At 36.8% G+C, this 19,455-nt stretch overlaps 1 protein-coding gene across 2 annotated transcripts; it reads right to left on the reverse strand.

The window, feature by feature from the left end:
* Positions 1 to 9,204: 9,204 nt before the first annotated feature.
* Positions 9,205 to 19,113, reverse strand: rhot1b (ras homolog family member T1). 2 transcript variants are annotated; one of them, XM_055158389.1, is made up of 20 exons: positions 18,989 to 19,113; positions 18,775 to 18,917; positions 18,485 to 18,543; positions 18,182 to 18,263; positions 18,030 to 18,073; positions 17,898 to 17,951; positions 17,771 to 17,823; positions 17,571 to 17,679; positions 16,271 to 16,372; positions 16,064 to 16,162; positions 15,883 to 15,991; positions 15,689 to 15,809; positions 15,535 to 15,619; positions 14,797 to 14,942; positions 14,140 to 14,240; positions 13,818 to 13,948; positions 12,179 to 12,262; positions 11,915 to 12,037; positions 11,632 to 11,834; positions 10,248 to 11,005 (listed from the first exon to the last, which is right to left on the reverse strand). In XM_055158389.1, the coding sequence occupies exons 2-20, from the start codon at positions 18,809 to 18,811 to the stop codon at positions 10,786 to 10,788; spliced, it is 1,962 nt and encodes a 653-aa protein (XP_055014364.1). In that variant the 5' UTR covers positions 18,812 to 18,917; positions 18,989 to 19,113; the 3' UTR covers positions 10,248 to 10,785. The 2 variants fall into 2 exon arrangements, with proteins under 2 accessions (XP_020794112.1, XP_055014364.1); XM_020938453.2 differs by lacking the exon at positions 10,248 to 11,005 and adding an exon at positions 9,205 to 10,241 and having other exon boundaries at positions 18,775 to 19,107.
* Positions 19,114 to 19,455: the final 342 nt, after the last annotated feature.

Raw genomic sequence — 19,455 nt, forward strand, 5'->3', positions numbered from 1 at the left:
CCACACAGAGGTCAAGGTGACGCACTCCAAGTACTTTGGCTGCACTTACTTACAATGGTTAACTGTCTCTGACCTATTTGGCACCGCATTTATGCTGATTTTATTTGTTAATAATTGATTAGAACACCAGAAAGAAAGAAAGTTGAATTAAGCTGGCTCATAGCGGGTAATGGCAAACGACTAATCTCACATTCATTTTGTTACTGCCACTATTACTACTACTGCAGCTGCTACTACTACTACTGCTAATACAACTACTACAAACTGTACTATTTAATACAATTTGAACTAATGATATTGGCCCATAACAATAAAACCCGAACAACACTACTGATAGTACTACTACTACTACTATAGCTATTGCTGCTGCTGCTACTACTACAACTATTACAAATTGCATACACATTGTACTACTTAATACAGTATGACCTAGTGATATTAGACAATAAATATAAGTTATTCTACTACCTCCTACTACCACTCTACTACTGCTACTACTACTGCTGGAAAACTACTTTTCTTACATTAATTTAGTTACTACTACTATTACTATTACTACTACTGCTACTACTACTAATATTACTACTACTACTACTGCTACTGCTGCTGGAAAACTACTATTCTTACATTACTTTAGTTACTACTACTATTACTATTACTACTACTATCACTACTACTACTACCTACTACTACTACTACTACTGCTGCTGCTGCTGGAAAACTACTATTCCTACATTAATTTAGTTTCTACGAACACTACTACTACTACTACTACTACTACTACTACTACTACTACTACTACTACTAGTGCTACTACTGCTACTGCTGCTGCTGCTGGAAAACTACTATTCTTACATTAATTTAGTTACTACCACTATTACAACTACAACTACTGCTACTACTACTGCTGCTACTACTACTGCTGCTGCTGCTGCTGCTGCTGCTTCTGCTGCTACTACTACTACTACTACTACTACTACTACTACTGCTGCTGCTGCTGCTGCTTGCTGCTTCTGCTACTACTACTACTACTACTACTACTACTGCTGCTGCTGCTGCTGCTGCTGCTGCTACTACTACAAATCTTACCGGTGCTGGTGCTGCTATTAATACTACTACAACTACTACAAATTGTACTACTTAATACAATTTGAATTACTGATATTGCTCCTATTACAATAAACATAAGTTATATGTTAGTTAACTACTACCGATAGTACAACTAATACTACTATTACTGCTACTACTGCTGTCAAACTACTATTCTCACATTAATTTAGGGCAGAGTCGTCCATACAAAAAGTGTGTGTGTTATGTTAGTCATATAGTTGAGATAAAGTTTTGTCCTGGTTTATTACTTCTTGACCTTGTAAACTACAGATTTTACTTGGAAAGACAAATACTTTTAGATGGAAAAAGTGCATTGTTGACAGTACTGTGTAAACAACTAGTCACAATAAAGCGATTAGAGATAAGAGATAGAGGTACTTTTACTCTCTAATCGCGAAACAACAATTGACACTTAGCAAGCATTACACTGCAAAAAAAATATGGTTAAAATGTTGTTACTCCTCCTCAAAAACATACTTGGAGTTGTGTTTTGTTTCATTTACACATTTGAGTAATCCTTTATTATTAATCTGACTACATTTCCAAAGCTCAAAATGCTCTGTTGCACCTTGTGATGTCATGAAGTAGTAGTTTTCAAGTTAACAGCTACATTTTATCTTCTGTGTAGTAGAGATTGGGAATTCCAGAGCTGAATTTATCCAAATGATTCTAGTGAAAGTATGTGGAGTTTCAAAGCAATGTGCAATACTTTCTGTAGTACCACATGATATTCTAAGGTGGTACAGAGTGTGTTTTGTTTGAACTCAGCCTAAATATGCAGAGTTTATGTGTTCAACATGTGTGAATGAAACAAAAACACAACTCCAGATCTGTTTTTGGTGAGGAAACTTTATAACATGGATCACAATGTAACGTAATACAGGCTGTTTAATCGCTATTTGAGTAATAAGTACTATTACTATTGTACTGGTTGAAATGTGTTGTTGTTGTTGTTGGGGTTTTTTTTCTTACCACTTTTAGGTCATTAAAGGTCATGAACTCATTTGAACCACGAGTGAGCACGTTTCAGTGTTTCAGAAAAAAACTACCTCAGACTCTCACTCTGATGTTGAACCATGACGAAGAAACACCTGTCTGGAATGGTCACTGTCAGTTATTTCCACGTGGTCTTCCAATTTATTCAACAGTATTCCTTATTGGATGATTGCCTGACAGTTGTTTCCTTCAGGGGCCATATCCAACAAAATGCCTATTATGTAAAATCCACTTTTTCTAGCTTTTTTTTTTTTTTTTACCATGTTGTAGTTGATTCCCCTTCTCTTTTACCCTCTCGAACTGATTCATACCTGTTTGAGTAATCTTTAGTACTATCAGTTCTCATGTTCAGTGCCAAAGTTGTGTAGAAAAACAAAACAAAAAAACAACAACAAAAAAACCCCAAAATGAATCAAACAATTTTCTAATATGGAAATCAGTGGATTTGGTTATTTTATTACGTTGTTTTAAATTAAATTTGCTATTTAAAGAGCCCATATTACACTACGTTCTGATGTATGTTATAATCTTGAAGTAGTAGTAGTAGAAGACATAAATAGTAGTAGTAGTAGTAGTAGTAGTAGTAAAAGAAGTTGAAGTAGAAGATGTAATAGTAGTGGCAGTAGTAAAAGAAATAGAAGTAGTAGTAGTAGTAGTAGTAGTAAAAGAGGTAGTAGTAGAAGAAGTAGAAGCAGTAGTAGTAGAAGAAGTAGTAGTAGTTGTAGAAGTAGAAGTAGTAGTACTAGTAGTAGTAGAAGATGAAGTAGTAGTAGTAGATGAAGTAGTAGTAGTAGTGGTAGTAATAGATGAAGTAGTTGTAGTAGTAGTAGTAGTAGTAGAAGTTGTAGTAGTAGAAGTTGTAGTAGAAGTAGTAGAAGAAGTAGTAGTAGAGGTAGTAGTAGTAGTAGTAGTAGAGTTAGTAACTAAATTAATGTCAGAATAGTAGTGTAACAAACAAACCCTGCATATTGAGGCTGAGTTCTTCTCTCAACACTCTGCTCCACCTTGTGATGTCATGCAGTAAGACAGGAAGTGCTCCACTGTTTTGCTAAACTTTGACTGAATCATTTGGATTGTTTCTGTGTTGGAAATACCAAGCTCTACTGAACTAAAGGTAAAAAGAAGCTGTTAACTTGAAAACTACTGCTTCATGCCATCACAAGGTGTAACAAATCATCTTGAGCTTTTGAGATGTTGACAGACTAATAATAAAGCATTACTCAAACATGTGTGAATGAAACAAAAAAAAACAACTCCAGGCATGTTTTTGATGTGGCAATATTATAACATAGATAAAAAATAGTGTAACATGCTCCCTTTAAATCACAGATCATGGCTTAAACCTCAGAAGAGTCCATTTTGCGTAATTTAGGCCCTTTAAAACGTCAAATATAACATATGATCCACATGCGTCACAGATTATAACTACACCAGTCTATGTCAGGGTAAGATATACGCTTTTTGATTTTTTTACAGTGTGTTTTGTGGCTCTTCCGTCATGTGACCAGCCTGGTTGCCCTTTAGCTGAGCTGTGGAGGTGTCTGCTGAGGTTAGACCCATGCACAGTCTGGTCCACTCCCAGCTCTCAATAAGTGCTTGGATTCGGATCAAAGCAGAAATTACATACAATTACCACACTTTCCAACAAGCCAAAACATGAACAACTTCTACACGATCAACTTAAGAATTTTCCAAAGTTGTTCCAGGAGAATGGGAAACCTGTCCACTGACCACCGAGCTGGACTATATAATTATGATTTACCCTATTGCACACATTCACAGTTGGTTCATATGCAGTCTGTAGAGCTAAACATAGGCTTGTATAGAAGTCCATACAAAAAATAGGGCAGATGTTTGTTGGTTTTGGCTCGGGGCAGTCTGGGTTGCAGGGTCCAGGGTTGTTCCAGAGGCTGTGGAAGAAGTGACATGATGTGATGGTTAGAGGAGGGACTGCGTTGTACCCAAAACTGTCATTCACTCACAGCTTCACACCTCAAACGGGCTCAAATCACACGCAGAGGGCGCATTAGCAGTTACTTTTAACACAGATTGGAAGGTGCTCTCTAAACATACTCTGACTTTATAGTACAATGAAGTAGAATTATTCAGAAAAAGGGAAAATACATACACTTACACATTCATTTACTATAAAAAAAAAAAAAAGTTTGTTGGAAAAAAGGATGATGCAATTGATTTGATTAAACATGTGTTGAGTGTATAGTCAAGTGAAAGCAGAACTTTTTTCTCTATGCTCTGTAAGTGGTTACTAATATTGTTATTATTAGGTTACAAAAACGGAACCACTGACCTTCCAGTTAGTGGGTGAAGTTCCAACTAAATGCTAGTTACACAACAACAAAACCATGTTGCTATAAATTTTACTATTACTACTTTTTTAAAGATTTTTGCAATAGCAGAAGTTGCATAATTGTCAGAAAGAATATATTTTTATGAGTGCACTTGTAGCTTTTATGAGAGGGTTTGTTACCTTTGCCTGAAATGTTTCTCAGTATGGCATTAAACTTACATATTTATTAATTTTATAGTTTTTTAGTAACTTAATCTTGTAGCTTCATCCACATATCACCATTCAAATAGGTTTAAAGTCATACTGAGGAACATTCCTAGCCAGGCTGGCACCACCTAGTGCCTCCGCTCAATTTAATTTCTCTCCAGTGACTAGGGCAGGAATCAGAATACACTAGACGGTTTGCAAAAACCTTGGAAATGCAAGTTCGGGCACCAGCCGATCAGCGAAGAGCCATGCATTCTGTGTTGTCAACGATTCCCGAGATCGAGGATTTAAAGCCGAAACAAAGAGAATATTTGGTGAATTTTATCAAGGGGAAAGACTTTATTGTCCTTCTTCCTACGGGATTTGGGAAAAGCTTAATATACCAGTTAACCCGGTTAGTGGCACATTACATATACATCATGACCAAATAGCAGATATTGGTTAAATAAAAAAAGTACCCACCTACCGTCGAGAGAACAAATTCTAGCACTGCGAGGAGGTCAGACGGTTTCTACGAAGTGAAACCAGCTGATGAATCAGGCTAGAACATTCCACGTAAGCAACAACATAAGTCTCTATGGAAAAAACAGCAGGTGAATGGAACCTTCTTCAGAAAAGTTACATATTGCACCTTTAAATTTGCACTGACAGAAACAAGTCCAGTTGGCTCCTAGTGTCCAGCCTCTTTCCCTCTCTGCACACGCTCCAAAAGTCACAGGCCTGTCACCATAATTACTATATCGACTCATTCAGTATATGAAAGATGGAAATATTCTTTTTGGGATCAGTATTTTTCTTTTCACTACAAGATTTAAGCCATAAAAGGTTGAATACATAACCTCTAAGACTCACTATAGATGCAAACTAAACCTTAAAGTGTTTATTTTATTTATTTATTGCAGCTCAGAATGTTTTCAACAATATTTTACATTTAGGATAGGATCTGATACTGGTCTTAGATATCGGAACCAATATTGAACAATTTGATGGCTCAGATATCAGCTTCCAAATATTGGTTCACCAGATATCCTGGCTGGACATAAAAATAAAAATTGATTTTTTACTGGTCATACTCAACCCAGAAAGTCTTAGAATGTTTGAACTTTTATTTACACAAAGTTATTCTGTAGTTATTTGAGATTTATAACAGTTACATAAAACTTGCTCTGGTATCGGTTGATATCGGTTATCGGCAGAAACTATAAAAAATTGAAATTGGTATCAGAACAGAAAAAATCTTGATCAGTGCATCCCTAACGATATTCAAGTCTCACGACACGACTGGGAAAGCTCACGATTACGAATGTAACTATATCCAAATCTCTCGGTAAGATATTTTCATGATATACATCTCACGGTACGATACTTTTGCGATATTTGGCGGAGCTAAAATTGTGGATATACTACTTTTTCCTCTTAAAATGCCATGACAAGACTTAATCCAAAGAACTAAGACTTAAAAGTGCTTAGAATTGTTATTTCTTCTTGTAGTCTACACTGAAATGGAGCCAAGGATCATGGTCTATGTAGTTCCCTCTGTTTTTTTTTTTAGCTATTGCTGCATCATAACTCTTAATTTAAGCAAAGAGACTTGTAATTTGATATATTGTGATGGTCCCCAATATTACTGTGAGAACTTTGACGATACAATATCACGATATTTCGGTTATTGTTACATCCCTAGTGACACATCTTCCCTAGAGTTATTGTATCAGTGTTTCCAATATGATTTTTTATCACGTATATTTACTTCATACTTCAAAATGTGTTACTGTGACAGGCCCTGCTTCGTTTTTGTAGTTGTGTACGTGTGATACTTGTGATGGTGTAGTGCAGAGGTGTTCTGAATGTGTACATTAAAGCGTGTTGGGGTCTGGGGCCTCTGTGATTTATGGTCTTCTTGTGCCCGCTGTGGAAAACAAACAGTCTCAGTTTTTGGCCCGGTTCAGAGGAAGTTTGTAGAGCAGATGACGTGAAACCAGCACAGTGCCCCCTTCTCATGGCTTCAAGGTTCAGCACAAGTTCTCCCCCGCTAAAAAAATCACTTAAAATGCAAGAAAAAAAAGCATCTTGGAAACTACTGCGTTCTTCACTCAGCAAAAATGTTCCAGAAATTTCCGATCGGACTGGTTTGAGTTTGTGCGATCCATCCAAACTGCCCGATTTGCTCTGAGTTTTTAGCACTTGAAGCTTTTGAGAGGTTTGCAGTGTTGCCAGAGAGTGTAATACTGAAGGATGTTTTTCTTTCTCTCTTTTTGACACCTCCTTCCTGCTCATGTCTTCTAGTCATTTTCCAGCCTCATTAATTTTAATAACTTATTTATTTATTTGACCTTTTCAACCAGGACAAAACCCCACTAAGCTATAACTGCTTAACATGCATTTCACTAAAACACAGTTAACGTGATTCTATTTGAGAATTTACCACAAAATCTCGCTTAGTTGTTTGCAGTTGTCTAATCTTTGTTTTTAGTTGATCATTTTATTTCCCGTTTCCCGGTTGGACACTGGTGACAGATTAGGAAAGGAATTCCACAACTGTTATCTAGCAACAGTAAGATTATCAAGGCCGAAAACTTATCTAAATTGCATATAGTTTTGATTAGACTAACTGACTAGACTTTTGTTAGATTAAGGTTTAATTCAGACATGTCCAAACTACAGGCCACTGTGGTCCCGAGAACAATTTTTTTTGTGGTCCTCAGGGTTTCATGTGAATTCGCCCAAATTATCTTAAGCAGTAGCCTACTTTTTACTGCAAATCTTTTGACTCTAAGGTCCGCTGTCTCATTCTAATTTGCTAAAAATGCAGCACATATTTGATTTATTCACTGTATTGAGCACCAGTATTTGGCCCTCTGATTGGCTGATCTGGTTTAAACTGTCAGAAAAATGCCTTGCTCGTGCATAAATTGTGTCTGTCTCAGCGCTACTTCCTGTAATTTGGTACTTTTCTTCTCAACTTTTCTCACTGCCATTACGGAGTAAGATGACGTATTAGTGAGAATGAAACAAAATACAACTCCAGGTATGTTTTTGAGGTGGTAACATTAAAACATGGATTAAAGCCCAAATCAGTTTTGCGCAATATAGGATCTTTAAGTTTATTAGAGCCATAGGCAGTACAGTACAGTTTAACAAATTTACTTTAGCCTTAAAATGATATATTTAATCATATATTTTATAAAGAAACTGAATTAACATATTCTTTGTTTCATTGCATGATCCTTCCTTACGTATTATATCCCTACTATAGCTGATTCAAGGAGTTTTGCATACAATAGCTGTACCGTTTTCTACAACATCTCTGACACACATTAAGCTTGTTCATATTACAACACAATATGCCAACAATCACTATGGAAACAATAAGTAGGGTCAATAATTGGCTTCCTCCAGTTTCACAGTGTTTCCAAATAACTGATAAACAGCTACAAATGTAATTAACCCTGACATCTATCACGTTATCCAGTGTTTTGTGTTATAAAAAGTGCACACTGCATTGAAACACGGCCCAAAGCCTGTCTATATTATTTAGACAGAGTGGGCTGTTGATAGTATTTGAAGCACTCTTTAATCTATCAGTTATAAAGGACACACCTCGGTCAAATTGTATGGTGCACCCTGGAGGCTCATTGGACTGGGGTGTGTCCTCTCCTGTAAATTCCAGGTTAGATGAGGGGGATATAACTGTCCCCTTCAGCCAGGAACTACAAATTACATTGTAGTTGATATGGGCAGACAACACAGCATTAAAATGTGAGACATCAAACAGAGCTGATAATGGGGTGGAAGTTGATGTCTATTATTCAAATGAGTCAACAGGAAAAGAACACATGGTCAGATGGTGTTGGTAAGCTGGCCTCTTTCAGTGGACCCTGCAAGAAACTGGCAGTGGGTCTTCCTTCCACTGCAAGCAAAATCTGTCCAAATATGAATGTGGTTGATAGCCTGCAGCCGACTAAAACACGCACATCTGCTGAATCAGGCTCCCTAAAGGAACTAAATAAAACATGTTACCTGTCCTATAAACATTGGGGAATAATTCAAACCATGCCCCACAAATATAATTACAGTAACCAGTAAAGTTTGTTTGTTTTGTAAAAATGGAAAAAGAAGAAATAAGTGATCACAAATTCTTTTACAGTTATGATTTTTTTTTTTTTTTTGTATAAGTAAAGCTATAAATACACAGACAGGAGAAGTCTGAAATCTGCTTCAGTGTGAGTTAATGAGCTGTGAGATCAGAAAAGTTGCTGCAGGTGTCATAACATCCACAGATAAGTGATATATATAACATGAGTACTTTCATAAAATAAAATTATTAGGCTGGTGGTTACCGCTAAAACTAAAATATGTTATAATAATATTATGCAAATCAGAAATCTACATATTTAACTCTTACAATGTTTTACATCGATTAGTGCACAATTAAATCATATTAATACAAAAACAAATGTGTGTGATATAGGCAATGCTGCCCCCTTGTGTTTAAGTCCAAGGCTAACTTATTCACTCAAATGAGTGTTCAATTCACATATTAAACAGTCTCTAAAAAAATATACATAGGACAGGGCACAAAATGTAGTACATAACTTTATTGTAAACATTGGATGCACTGAAATATGATGATTTTCAAAAAGCTTATGTGGAAATGACATGGGTGGACATTATTGCATCTTTTAGGGGAATAAGGCCATACTAAGGTTAAATCTAAGATAAATATATACATTTTATCTTTTAGCAAAGTATGAGCACACAAAATAAAATATGCATAAGTAGGATATTGCTTTGACAATACTGTAATGTAAAGCATGCATCTGTAACACCTGTAAACCTGTAACATCTTTGCATTGGTTTAGACTTGAGAAATAAAGTGACCTAAACATGAACAGGAGCTTATGAAAAGCAGACTTTAAGATTTCTGAAAGTTTTATCTGGTCAGTGAAGTATCAGAAGGTGTTGCAGTGCAGTTTAATTACCCACATACAGAGTAATTTCCATTAAAAAACCCATATGCTTTGAGCAATATGTGCCAATTTGGAGATTTGTGTACCATACGGGCAGTACTAAATAAACTTGTACTTGATACTGTACATTTACAGTAATGACAAATTACTGAGGGCACTAGAGAAAGTCAGTCCACATAACTCATCTGATGAGTTTCACTTAACCATGAAATATCTTAAATATTCTGAACCCACCTCACCCACAACAGTTCAGTTTTTTATAAATAAATATATATTTGTCTTTAATTACAAACTTTTTAAGATTAACACTATAAGCTACTTTAATACAAAATTAAATGTGCTCAGTTTCTTTCCCGTGTTATATATACATTTGAGGAAATGTAATGAATGAAATATTATTATGCAAATTAGAAAATACATTTGGAATGAAGGAAGTAACTATAAAATATTTGTATTTCTAAATGAATATATTTAAGAGTCACTGTTATTGTACATGAATGAGTCTAGCTGGTACCAGGAGGAGGGTGGAGGATCACCGCAGTCTGAGGAGGATTCTATACATGGCGAAGCCCAGAACAGCAAATACTGTGGCCCCAGCACTCGCTCTGAGCCAGAAGGTGGAGCTCTTCAGGTCAGCTTGGCTAACATGTCTGTGGGAAAGCATAAGAAATACTCATTTATAACAAAAACCTTAATTAATGTAAAACATGTTTGCATTAGTTAGATGTTGTATCCTTGTGAATGAACAAAATATTGCACATGATAATTTTGTCAATCTACAGATGCTTTTTAAAAATATCCTTCTGTATCAGGGAGTTCTTTGTTTCTACTCCATTTACTGCGATTGTTCATTGTTCTCATTGTTTATCATTATTCATACTGTCAAAACAAGCTCCAAGTTTGTGAATTTTGTGCACTGACAACGGCAATAAAACTCATTCTGATTCTGATCTACCATGAAAACTCAAATACTTTGCATTGTTTTGTTTCCATACATCACCATAAAGCCTGGCTCTGGTTTTGAAATTGCATCATAAACAGAGAAAACCCCCGTGGAATCAATCCATGGATAATTGCTTTCACATTCTTGTGGATGCTATAGGCCTTGGAGGTGCATATTTTGAAAACAACAATAAGTCATAAAACATTTTTTAGGATGTCTTTCTCTGATAGCGGCACAGAAAAGATTATCAATTACACACACACGGTACACAGAGAAATAAATGTTAGAGGATGAGAAATGTAACACCACAAAAACTCATTAAAAACAGTAAAGAAGTTGTAAGAGGACCTTCTCAGTACCACAGCGTAGAGTTTGGCCCTGATGGTCTGCAGCAGCTCAGAGTTGAGGAAATTCTGACACAAGCAGAAGGTACAGCGGTTACAAGTACACATGCAGCGCAGCCGGGCGTGACTGAGGAGGAGCAGAAAGAAGAAGAGGCCCAACATTCAAACGCACAACCAAACACACACACCGGAAACAAGGAGGAGGTTAGAGACAAGCCATCACCATGTTAGAAATCAAAAGAGCTTCATCATTTGAAAGCCCAGATGCACAAACCGATCAAACATGTCACTTTTGGACTATTATGAGCACATTTACATTACAAATAATTACCATTAAGGGATATTTAGCAGGACTTTTAGCAATGATGAAAAATAACTAGACACTTAAAATATCCTCGCTCAGTAAATTTCTGAAGATTCTAAAGTAGAAGTAGTTAATTTATGCAACTTTTAAGACATCCAAGAATAAGACATTATAAACGAGTTAAAAAGAAAACAACGGGACTTACTAAGCTTTTTGAAATCACCGTTTCACTATCACTATTTCTTCAGGGCTTCTTGTGTAGGTGACTGCTACTCCCACCAGATGCAGATGTGGGTGGTGATGTCTAAGTAAGTCCAGTTGCTTTCATTTTAACTCGCTTATAAGTAGAAGTAATATTTTATTTCAGTGGTCAGGCAAATGCTATTAAAATCATGTTATTGGGAGCCTTTTCTACCTTTATAGACAATACAATGGTGTTGAATACTTACGGGTACATGGCCATAGTGGCAAGTTTAGTGTATATGTCTCTGCTCGGGGCGGTTGAGGTGTTACAGGTGAAGGACTGAGGAGGAGGCATCTTGTGTCTCCTACAAAACTCCAGAGGACTGCAGCCGTACATCTGTTTCACTTCAGGAAGATCTGACTTAGCAGCTACCATCATACAGGGGATCTTACTGTCCATAAAGTAATGCTGAAAATAAAACAAAAAACCTTTGAATGAGATTAAAGGTTAGAGGTTAGTTAATATTGTCAGCAAAAGTGACATGTTACCTTAAATACTTTGGCACAGTATTCAAAGGAGTAAGGATTACTGATATCATAGATCAGGCAGACTATGTCACAGGCCAAATCCGCATCAGTCAGGTAGTCAAAGTCAGGAAACACTTCATGAAGCTAAAAAATAAAATAAATAAGAGTAATTAATCTCAATTTCTCCACAAAGGTTCATGATTACCTCTGAATCACTTATACTCAATCATTTGTTTTACATTGAAAGTAAAAGCAAAAAAATAATACTCCCAACGAAATACTCACAAGAAGGTATTTCTCCTGCCCATAAACATAAGTTGTGCTGATGGCATAGTATGATCTGTGTTCCTCCCGGATGGTCTTTTGGCGCTGAAATTGAAAAATATATAAACATACATTATTGAGTGTCAGCTTTACCTTGTGACTTGAATAAATTTGCACAAACAGCCTTGTTCTATAATGCAATAAATGAGCTGGAAAATCTCCCAACTGAACTAAAAAGCCAAACTATGCAAAACTTTCTGTGGATCTTAAAAAGTGGTTGGGGAAAAACCAAACCTGCAGCACTGATAACAAGTGCGTAATACCACACAAAGCGAAATAGGTGTATTTTTGTAAGATGTCGACTGATCTAATAGTGAAATGTAGAAATGGTAGGTTAATATGTATTTTATAAAGTGAAACTCTTAATTTTGTAAATACCTAATGCTTTCTTGAGGTTTGAAGTTGTATTGAACATGTGTGACATTGTGTGTGTGTGTATGCATGTGCGTATTTGCATTGTATAATTTATTACTGTAACTCAGGGACTCAAGATGGAAACCGGCTATTTAGGTCTGGTGCAAAACATCTGTTTTTATGAGTTTAAAAGTGCATTGTGTAACTTTTCTGGATGGGGTCCTGTAATGTAACGAGTCCATTACGCAACATCTCCATGAAGATGTTAATGCTTTGGTTTAAATGGTCCACAGCATGGCATTAAAATAGTCTGTCTACACTAAGGTGTTATTTATTGATCAAAAATATCTGAAAAAAACATGTATTCTTACTGTGAGTGGAGTCGCCTCTCCACAAATCTAACCTGCAATTTGGCTTGCAAGTTTCCATGACGATTCATGAAGTTATGGTCATACTGAGGAACATTCTAGGCATATCTCCAAGCAGGTGACAGTTACACAGTGCACCTTTAATGTCTGTGTACACTGTCCCTTCAAATAGAGACTGAACTTAACTAAACTAACTTTATGCGACATTAACATTAGTTCTATTTCGTGCAAGTAAGACTGATTTATAGAGTTATCTTGTTATTGATAACTGTATAAATTAGTCCACTGTTATTGAAAGAATCTGTATTTGAGGTTCATCTGTACAATGTCATCATTTTTTTAAATTTCCTATATTACACAAAATTGATTCTTATGAGCTTCAAGCTATATTACAATGTTGTTACCTCATCACAAACATACCTGGAGTTAGGATGTTTTGTTTCTTTCACACATGTCTGAGTAATCCTTTATTATTAGTCTGTCAACATCTCCAATGCTCAGAATGCTCTGTTCCACTGCAATGTCATGAAGTGGTAGTTTACTGCTATCTTTTACCTTTTGTTCAGCAGAGATTAGCAATTCCAAGTCTGAATTTATACAAATGATTCTAGTGAAGATGCACAGAGTTTAATAACACAGTGGTGCACTTTCTGTATAATCACCTGACATCACAAGGTGGAACAGAGTGTTTTAAGAGAGTATTCAGTGTGAGAGACAAACTAGGCTTAAATATGCAGGGTTTGTGTGTTAAACATGTGAGAATGAAATGAAACATAACTCCAAGTATGCTTTTGATGAGAAAACAACATTAGATCAGAAAATAGCATCATATGGGCACTTGAAATGTTGTATTTTGTTCATATTTGGCAAAAGATTACCATAAGATTCCTGCCCAGAAAAGCCTGTAGAAAACCACTCTTCCCACTGCCGATGTCTCCGAACACATTGCAACGGAAAACATTGCGCTGGGTTTGTTTCTTCTGTAGGTCAATCTTCTTAGCCCTGGTCACTGCAGGGGGCACAGCACACAGCCAAAGCAGGATCAGTTCACCCACACTAGAGATAAATCCACCCTCTTCAACTATTTACAATCACCATGCAGTTAGATAAGATAAATATTATTATTAGAACTTCATCATAAATAACCTGCAAAAGATTTCTTATTCTTGACAGATATATGACATGAGAGTTAATAATTACCAGTTATTCCTGAAGCTTGGGACTCTTGCTCAGCTATTATTGAATAACCAAGGTAACCCAGATACTCCAGACATCGTTGCACATCTAGATACGTTGTCAACCTAAGAAAGCAAAAACACAAAACAAACTAAATCTCAAAATTATTGTAATAAGATAATTCAGATTAGATTTATTTTAATATTATGACTTTATGTTGGCTTTAATTCATTATTTTCAGAGAGCAGATTTTTGACACATCCAGAATCCATGAATTGCAAATGCACTTAATGTTTGTTGCCATAAAAATTACAGTTTTAACAGGTTTTATAAGCAATATGAGATATTATGTAATTTGGAAATGAGTTATTTAAAGCCACAATAATTAACTATGAGCGATAAAATCAAATCAAATGTTTTGTTTTCCTTTCATTTTGCTTGTTTATTAGACTGAAAAACAGAATAAAAACATGCTATGCATGAGCGGGCTTGCATCTCCACAAACTTGATTCTTATTAGCTTGGAGGAGAGTTTCCTTCTGCTTGTTTGCAAACTATTGTTTTAACTTTCTATTTCAGTGAAAATATGCACGTGACATGCCACCTCCAGAAACATAACCTGAAATATTTAAAGTCTTTACATGACGTAATTGCGAGAAATTAAGCTTTTGATGTTCCTTACGTCCACTGTGAGAGGAACCCCTGGTACGTGACCCATCCATGTTCATTGGTGCACACTGTGTTGTTGACGTCGGGACCCCAGGGCATGTATGGGAAAACATCAAACACGTCACTCAGCTCGTCTGGTGACAGGGCACAGTCTCGATCCTGACAGAGGCAGGTAGAGTCAGTGCTACTAAACAAACACATTTGGCACTTCCTCAACTTGACCTTTGAACCCTGCCTCTAATTATCCTGTCAATCCGTTCTCAGTGGTCAAAAGTTAAATTGTTTCCCAGCGGGTGGTCAAAGTTGTAGTGTATTTTAGTAGATCCGTGCACAGTAGGGATACAACAACATCTAGATCACACATTAAGATACCTACTGTGATGTGGTGTGAAAATAAAACTTTGTAGTCATGTTACTTATTCCTCTGAAAATGCCCTGACAAATCTTTGTTACCATCATTACTATCTACACCAAATACGATAGAAAAATACTATACTGTTATTTCTCCATGTTATCGGCACAGAAATAAAGCAAAGAATTATGGTCTATGTAGTTCCTTGTGTGTTTTTAGCTGTTCTTGCTATAAAACAATGCATTTAGGCCAAGGAGCTTGTAATTCAATATGTTGTGAAACTTTTGACAACACATCACAGTATTTCAGTTAATGTTACAGTCACACTAAACTTAAGTGCTGTGCAAAGTTAAAAGTTAATGTAAACAGTAATACCACACTAAACCTTTGGGATCTCACCTTGTCATGTTTGTCAAACACGCTCTGGAGGAAGAGGTAGGCATTATGGTTGAGCTCAGTGGTGCAGTCAGGAGGGACTTTCAACCTAAAAAACAACCCTTTATTAAAGTTAAACAAAAACAGTGGCTACAGATTCAGCTTTTGAGACACCAACAGAGGAAAGAGATAGTCCTGATTGAGCTCAAGATCATCGTCGTAACCAAATCTCCGCAGGACTGTCCATGTGGTCTCATGTCGACCTCTTTGAATGAATAAAGTGTGAAGAAACAAAAAACCTAAACAGAAAAAAATGTATTTGAACACACTGGCAACTGTTTGAATAGATTATTACAATCTGTCTGTTGTTACCTTTCAGAGTGAGTCCATTGTCACGGACGCCATCATTTAAATTCTTTTTCACCACATTTTTCACATCGTCTAGTGCCTGGGGCTCTAAGGGGGTGTTGAAACAAGTCCGCTATATAAAAAAGGAAATGTTAAAAAGACATATAGTCGTGTTTTAACCATTAATGAAGCCAAACTCATTTACCTGGAAAAAGTTGAGCTCATTATCATTCAGTATCCCATCATTATCCAGATCAGACACTTTGAAGATACGAGTCAGTGCTTTAACACACATGGATCTCATCTATTACAAAACAAGGAGCCACAGATTAATACTCCGCAGATTCAAAATACATCACATATTAGGATTAGCATAAAAGCTTTTTCTTTGGGCTGTGTGTCAATATCTTACACATTTTTTCTCAGGACAGTAGAGAGGGCCAGTAGGGTGCAGCACCGCCTTCTGGGCGTAGTAGAACAACTCAGAAATGTTCTTCAGGCTTTTGGCCGAACACTTTAAAAATAAGTTTATTAAAATTAATATTTACAAATAAAATGGAAAGCTTAACACTCATATAATGCATCCAAGAGCAAATGTACATGCGGTTTATAATGATTAAAGAGGCCATATTACACAATTTTCTGATCTATGTGATAATGTTTCTTAATTAAAATATACCTGGAGTTGTTCTTTGTTTCATTCACACATGTTTAAACACACAAACTCTGCATATTTAGACTGAGTTCAGAAATCACTCTGGTCCACCTTGTGATGTCATGTGGTAATATGGTGCTCCACTGTGTTTTAAACTCTTTGGATTATTTCAGCCCTGGAATTGCCCAGCTGTACTGAACTAAAACAACTACATGATATCACAAGGTGAAACACAACATTTTGAGTTTTGGAGATGTAGAATGAGACTCATAAGAAAGGATTATTCAAACATGTGTGAATGAAACAAAACACACCTCCAGGTATGTTTTTGAAGAGGTAACAGCATTACACCATGGCCTAAACCCAAGAGTCAATTTATTGTAATAGAGGACCTTAAATACACAATTTACACACATTTTGTCACAAAATGAATTGTCAATGTTAATAGTCTACTGTTTAAGAAGTATTTTGAGAAGCATCCTAAGTAGGTTGTATTGACCTGGCTAAAAGTAAAAGGTTCATTAAACGTATCCCGCAGAGATAATGCCACTCCTCTGAGACATAAGATCCACCAGACAAAGGATTAACGCTCTGATCTGTCTGAGAGACACACCTGTGCCAATTAACATTTAACTCGCCTTAAAAACACAGGAGCACACATCAGCGAGGTGTGAGGACTAAAAGGTGTCCCAAGATCAGGTCAAACCGTAGGGAGGTCAGATTAAGGAGAAAGTGAGCAGCAAAATACAGTATGGCACTAGTTCTAATGTGTTATGTAATTTGCTGTCCTATATAAGGGGGGAGAAAAGGTACACACAGGTGTTGTAGTGTGGAGGTATACAGTCTTTTGACTGTTGTCTATGGAGTACCTAATCTGTGTATTTTGGATGGCTTTGAGGTATGGCAATAAACAATCGAGGAACACGCGTCCGAGACACCACACACGCTACAGTCATAGCGGACCTTGCACACAAGTTTGGCCACTACACAGTGTCTTTGTATGTAGTGTGCACCAGTGCTAGTTACAGTAGAATTACATTTACAACATTAATCTTACCTCCACACATGTCTCAATTTCACTGTACTTGTTCATGATGGGCAGAATGGTCTCCATACTGCTGTGCTCCACCAGGTCAGACTTGTTCCCCACCAAAATCAAAGGAACCCTTCATATAGAAATGTTCAATTTACTTGGTTATCTAAACGTACACATCATATTAAAGTTTTTAACAGTGGTCATAGAAACAGGAAACCCACCTGCTGTCCTTGTCAGTGTTCTCTGTGATCAGGGGGATCCAGTGGCTCGTCACCTACAGTAACACATATTATTCATATTGTGTGTCCTTTCAGCACTTTAAACATTTCACTGCAAGCAGCAACTGACCTTCTCTATAGACTTCTTGTTGTTGACAGAATAAACAATGCAAATCACATTTGCCTGTGCAAGAAAGAACACGCATGAACTGATGCAGGGCACTTCCTGCTGTCAAACACTCAAACAAACACACACACTGACCTTAGCAATCTCCTGAAACAGCTGTTCATCTGTCTGCTCAGCCTCTGTGAAGAGGTTTAAAAAAAAAAAATTTAAAGCAACATTTAGAAAGATTTAAGAGTACATTTTACTGCAGTTTAAAAATGAGAGAGAAATGTCTCTCTTGAATGTACCAGAGTAGTCCACAATGTGAGTGGGCACACGCTCTGGCGTGACATCCGCAGGAATAGTAATCTCCTCTGCTCGATAAGGAACCTACAGGAAAAACAGCTACACTGTAGTTCAAGTGTGAAGACAACAACAAACAAATGATCACTAATTTTGAAAATGATCAATTTTTGAAGATAAAACACAGGAAAAACTCAACATTTGTCCTGCGAATCAATCAGTATCAGTGAATATCAATGAAGTTCAGGATACTGTATCTAAAGGACAGCACACAGATGTAAACTGTGGTCAATGAGATCCATTCTCACCACTTCTGGGAATTCCTCGCTGACAAGAGACATTATGAGAGAGGTCTTCCCCACCTTGGCTGTGAAGAAACAAAGACACACGAATTGGGTGGAGGATTATTATTGACTTAATCACAAAATAAAATCATGATCCAATTCATATTTTTGTTTGAGGCAGCAGTTAAATGTAAGCTAGAGTATGCTTCTCTTATCTCCCAGAGCACAAACACGTTGTGTAATGGACTGTTTGCTTGGAGCTTTAGGCCTAGTCTACAGTTGCAGAGCTTAAAACTACATAAATATGAACTTACGCTCTCCCACCAACAGAATCCTCACGTCCTTGCGCATCTTGTCCAACGTGGAAAACCAGCCAGGTGCACCGCTCTGTGGGCAACATCTAAGCCCCGCTCCGGATGACGGACAGCAGCACCAGCTCCACGGCCTGTGCGACCAACTACGGCTGCATTTTAGTGCCTGAATGACATTTTATCGCAAAACCGCGCAAGGCACAGATCCGAAAAATACCTGTCGACAGTTCACAGGACGCAGGGTGTCATTAAGATGCCTCAACACCAACGGAACAAGCGTGAGTTCACTTGATGTTCACGGTCTGTTCCGCTCACCTGCACAAGGACTTGACTGTTTACGAGGCTATGGTTTACGACATAGATCTATGGTTTACGGCAGCAGCAGGAGCACGTGGACACGCCCCTCACGTGGACCAAAGATTGTGTATTGGTAAAAGATAGCTCTTATTCAAATTACTCAACTTTTTATTTTTTTTTATTTCTTTTTTTTTTTTTTTCCTTTTTTAAATCACTATTGGCAAATATGATGGACTCATGGATAATGGATGGTAGCAACCATAGATCCAAGGCAGTAACCAATTAAATCAAGTCTGATGTTGTGGGTTGACTAATGTGTGTTATATAACTTTAGAAAAAACAATAAACCTACAGAAATGATAAATTGAATATATACCTGTTGGCATA

Source organism: Boleophthalmus pectinirostris, unplaced genomic scaffold (assembly GCF_026225935.1).
Source record: "Boleophthalmus pectinirostris isolate CB_2022bp ecotype Guang Dong unplaced genomic scaffold, ASM2622593v1 HiC_scaffold_22, whole genome shotgun sequence".
NCBI classification, from domain to species: domain Eukaryota; kingdom Metazoa; phylum Chordata; class Actinopteri; order Gobiiformes; family Gobiidae; genus Boleophthalmus; species Boleophthalmus pectinirostris.